This window comes from Prionailurus viverrinus, chromosome F2 (assembly GCF_022837055.1).
Source record: "Prionailurus viverrinus isolate Anna chromosome F2, UM_Priviv_1.0, whole genome shotgun sequence".
Lineage (NCBI taxonomy): Eukaryota > Metazoa > Chordata > Mammalia > Carnivora > Felidae > Prionailurus > Prionailurus viverrinus.
In genome coordinates this window covers 82,148,440-82,153,160 of record NC_062578.1, presented here as the reverse complement: position 1 = coordinate 82,153,160, position 4,721 = coordinate 82,148,440, and the positions used below count along the sequence as shown (strand labels likewise).

At 70.5% G+C, this 4,721-nt stretch overlaps 1 protein-coding gene across 1 annotated transcript; it reads left to right on the top strand.

Moving 5' to 3' along the window:
- Positions 1–1,151: 1,151 nt before the first annotated feature.
- ARC (activity regulated cytoskeleton associated protein) lies at positions 1,152–4,506 on the top strand. The gene is made up of 3 exons (XM_047842477.1): positions 1,152–3,152; positions 3,408–3,532; positions 3,721–4,506. The coding sequence occupies exon 1, from the start codon at positions 1,315–1,317 to the stop codon at positions 2,503–2,505; it is 1,191 nt and encodes a 396-aa protein (XP_047698433.1). The 5' UTR covers positions 1,152–1,314; the 3' UTR covers positions 2,506–3,152; positions 3,408–3,532; positions 3,721–4,506.
- Positions 4,507–4,721: the final 215 nt, after the last annotated feature.

The window sequence follows — 4,721 nt, the reverse complement described above, 5'->3', positions numbered from 1 at the left end:
CCTTTCCTTCCCCTCCTTCCTTCCCCCTCCCCCCCTCCTCCTTCTGCTCCCTTCCCTCCTCCCCCTACCCCCTTCCATCCTCTCAGAAGTCTTGGAGCTTCTGACCAGGTTCCCTCTGTGTCTTGGGGGCTTCAGGGAGCAGTACCCCTTCATCTCCTCCACTGCCCTCACAACCCCCCCTCCCCCCTCCCGCCTCCCAGCAGGGATTGGCGTCCAGACTTCCCCCCGGAGGCACCACAGGGACAAGTCTTGGGCCTCCCCAAAGGCGTGGGAGTGGGGGCAGCGGGCGGTCCAGTCCAGCCATTGCCACGCTGGTGTCACACATCCACACCACTGTCAGGGGCCCCGGGCAGCGCCCAGGCCTGGGTGCACGACCCTCCCACGTGGGATGCAGGACCAGCCCAGCCCCCCCCTCCCCCCCCCCCCCCCCGCCCCGGACTCGACAGCACCCCAGGGAACGGATAGGCAGGAGCTGGAGGCCACACCAGGGAACTCACCCTTGGCGCCTGGGAGCGCGTCCAGGAAAGCTAGGAGCCTTGGGCTCCAGGAAAGGAGGGGGTCTGGGTGTCTGTCGGGGTCGCTGCCGGGACTCCTCCGCGGCTCAACACCCCGCGACCCCGGGCCGGGCCGAGGCAGGGGTGGGGGCGCTGAGGCCCCGGGAAAGCGGAGTCAAGCACCACCCCGCCCCCCTAGGAAGGACCGACACCAGAGAGGGGGCAGCGGACCCTGGATCCCTGGGGGAGGGGCTTCCTCCTAACCTTTGGGCGCGTGGGGGCAGCAACCGACCAGCCCCGAGCCCCCTGGGGGCACACACCTGCGCTTCCCCGCCGGTCGCGGGCAGGGGCGTGTCGCCGGGTCCGGCCACCTTCCCTCGTCCCGCGGGCTGAATGAGCCGGGGAGGGGGCGCAGGGAGCCAGCCGGCGGATTAGTCACCCCGGCCGATGGCGCGTGCAGGGGGTGGGTGCTCCCTCGGCGCCGGGAGCGCGGGCGGGCGTGGGGGGCGGGGCGCGCGGGGCGGGGCGGCTCGCCGGGGCCAATGGGAGCGGGGGCTCGGCGAGGGGCCGCCCACGGCCGCGCCAGCCGCATAAAGAGCCCGCGCCGGCGGCTGGCCGCAGAGCTCGGCGCCGCCGCTCCGGCCGCTCTCCGCCGCTCTCCCTGCGCTGCCCGCGCTCCCCGCCGCTCTCCCTGCGCTCCGCCGCGCCCGCGCCGAGGACACCGAGGACCCGGCTCCACCGCGCCGCCGGCCCAGGGGCACTTCGCAGCCCGCCGCCTCCCGCCCGTCCGAGCGCCGCGGCCACCTGCTCACTCCCTCCGATGGAGCTGGACCACATGACGAGCGGCGGCCTCCACGCCTACCCCGGGCCGCGGGGCGGGCCGGCCGCCAAGCCCAACGTGATCCTGCAGATCGGTAAGTGCCGGGCCGAGATGCTGGAGCACGTGCGGAGGACCCACCGGCACCTGCTGACCGAGGTGTCCAAGCAGGTGGAGCGGGAGCTGAAGGGGCTGCACAGGTCGGTGGGTAAGCTGGAGAGCAACCTGGACGGCTACGTGCCCACCGGCGACTCGCAGCGCTGGAAGAAGTCCATCAAGGCCTGCCTGTGCCGCTGCCAGGAGACCATCGCCAACCTGGAGCGCTGGGTCAAGCGCGAGATGCACGTGTGGCGGGAGGTCTTCTACCGGCTGGAGAGGTGGGCCGACCGCCTGGAGTCCATGGGCGGCAAGTACCCCGTGGGCGGCGAGCCGGCCCGCCACACCGTGTCCGTGGGCGTCGGGGGTCCCGAGAGCTACTGCCACGACGCCGATGGGTACGACTACACGGTCAGCCCCTACGCCATCACCCCGCCCCCCGCCGCCGGCGAGCTGCCCGGGCAGGAGCCCGCCGAGGCCCAGCAGTACCCGCCCTGGGCGCCCGGCGAGGACGGGCAGCCCGGGCCCGGCGTGGACACGCAGATCTTCGAGGACCCGAGGGAGTTCCTCAGCCACCTGGAGGAGTACCTGCGGCAGGTGGGCGGCTCCGAGGAGTACTGGCTGTCCCAAATCCAGAACCACATGAACGGGCCGGCCAAGAAGTGGTGGGAGTTCAAGCAGGGCTCGGTGAAGAACTGGGTGGAGTTCAAGAAGGAATTCCTGCAGTACAGCGAGGGCACGCTGTCCCGCGAGGCCATCCAGCGCGAGCTGGACCTGCCCCAGAAGCAGGGGGAGCCGCTGGACCAGTTCCTGTGGCGCAAGCGGGACCTGTACCAGACGCTGTACGTGGACGCCGAGGAGGAGGAGATCATCCAGTACGTGGTGGGCACCCTGCAGCCCAAGCTGAAGCGCTTCCTGCGGCACCCGCTGCCCAAGACCCTGGAGCAGCTCATCCAGAGGGGCAAGGAGGTGCAGGATGGCCTGGACCAGGCCTCCGAGCCCGCCGGCCCCCAGCTGCCCGCCGAGGAGGAGGCCGAGGCCCTCACGCCGGCCCTCACCAGCGAGTCTGTGGCCAGCGACCGGACCCAGCCCGAATAGAGGGCGGCCCAGGCCGCAGCCCGCCCGCCACCCCCCCGCCCGTGGCCTTTGCCAACCAGGACTGTCCGAGCCGGGCCGAGCCCCGTGCGGGGGAGCCCTCGTCCCCCGCCCGCTGGGCACCCCACCTCCGCCTCCCGGCCGGACTCGCACAAACACGCGTCATCCAGACGTGGACACTCTCCCCCACCCCCCCAGCAGCAAAGGAGCCCCCCCCCCCCCCCCCCCCGTCCTGCGGGGCCCCTGCCTCGTCACCTGCCTTTCTCCTGTCTGTCTTTCCCGGCCCCCATCCGCACCCTGCACACTCTCAGGCCATGACCCGACTTCCAGGCTCCCTTATTCCGCCCCCCGCCTGGGCCCTCCGGGCATTCAGAGGTCAAGTGTCCGGGCGGCACAGGCCAGTGCGCACCAAGCTCGAGGGACACCCCGGAACAGACGCGAAGACAGACCGGTGCCGCCGGAACCCTGGCTTCGGCGCGCTGCCTTCTCCTGGCAGTCGCTGCGCGGCCGGCTGGCACTCTCGTCGCCGCCTCGGGCAGCTGGCCAGCCTCGGGCCACGAGGCCCCTCCTCCTGGAGGACAGCTGAAGCGTAAGACGCAGCAGCAGCAGCAGCAGCAGACCTGGCGTCCTGGTGCCTCCTGGCCCCTCAGGTGAGCCCCTGCCCCACGGCACCACCCCAGGGTGGGGGGCGCTGTAGAGTAGGGAGGACCCAGGGCCCGTCCATTTTCCGGGTGAGCCCACTGAGGCTCAGAGGCATCCCCAGCGCGTTAGCTGCAGGGGTGGGGTGTTGGGGGGCTGCAGCGCAGAGCGGTGGGGAAGGAGCAGAGACCCCAGGGATCGGGGAGGAGGGCTGGGGGAGTGCTGAGCCAGCTCTCACACGACCCGACCCGGTGCTTTCTCCTCAGCATCCGTGATTCACACCAGCCTGGAAAAGGATCGGCTGGGCTCGATGACTCACCCACGGCGGGCGGAGGGTCCCACAGGGCCCGAGTCCTCACACTCCGCTGAGGAGCCGGGAGACTGACGACAGGTAAGGGGCCCCATCTCTCCCACCAAGACCCTGTCCCTCAGCTGTCCTTCCTGGGGCCCCAGGCCCGGCGGCCCCCAGCGGCGCTCTGGGCAAGCCGGGGGCCGCCCCGTAACGTCCACCCACACCCTTCCTGCGGAGCTCCTCCCGGCCTCTGGCCTGTCCCTGACCCCCCCGTGTCGTTCTTTCAGGTCCCAAGGCTCCCACAGAGTCTTTGCTGCTTGCCTGGCACTTCCCCTCCCTCTCCTCCCGCAAGCTGCCTGCACACGAGGAGACGTCGAGGTCGGCGAGAGGGGCTGCAGAGAGGACAGGCCCGGCGGAGAGCTGGAGGTGAAGACGGGCCAGCGTGAGGGCCAGGGCCTGCCGCCAGGCCTGCCCCGCTGGCCACCAGCCCTCCCGCCCCCAGGTCCGCTGCGGCTGGAGTCGGGGTCTGCCACCTTGGGCCCTGCCTCGCTCCAGCCCAGGGACCCCCGGCCACGGCACGGCGGCCGTCCTCTCCTACCAGAGCTTTCCGGGAGCTCTGACGCCGAGGCCACGGCCCCTGCTCCCGCCCGCAGCCCCAGCAGTGCCCAGAAGCCTTTGCCCCTGGGGCTTAAGCGGGCTCTCTGCCAGGCCCCGCCATTGCCAGGGTCCGGACCCCCACCTCTCCAAACACCAGCACCCCGGTGCAGACTGGCCACTCAGGTCTGTAGCCCCAGCAGGCCCTGGCTGGGGGGTCCTCCTTTCCACCTGTCCAGTGGGGGTTCCCAGGTTCAGAAGACTGGTGTCTGCAGAAGATTCTGTCAACCCCGACATCATGCACCCCTGCCAGCACCCCCAGATTTTATTTTTGCACATAAGCCATAACCCACACTCACAAGCTGGCACGGGCTGCAGGGAGGCCCCAGGGTCCTCAAGAGGGTGTGGCCAGCCCTCCCTGTCCCCAGCGGATCAGGCCTTGATGTCAGGCCAAGCTGTGTGCAGCCCCCTGTCACCTTCCCTGAAGACAGACTTTTTAAGTTTTTGTTAATAAAACACTGAAACTTCTCGGTGCGCGCTGTCATTTCTCTGCGGACTTGGGTTGGCGGGCATGGAGTGCGGAGGGAGGCAGCTCGGGGTGGTGGGTCCCTGGAGCCCCCACAAGTGCAGACTGAAGGGTCTCTGGGGACCTAGGGAGCACAGGCCCATCACCCCACAGGCCAGTTGGTCAGGG

What these genes read in the sequence shown, in the direction of transcription:
- ARC (XM_047842477.1), top strand. Translation starts at nt 1,315, where the DNA reads ATGGAGCTGGACCACATGACGAGCGGCGGCCTCCACGCCTACCCCGGG.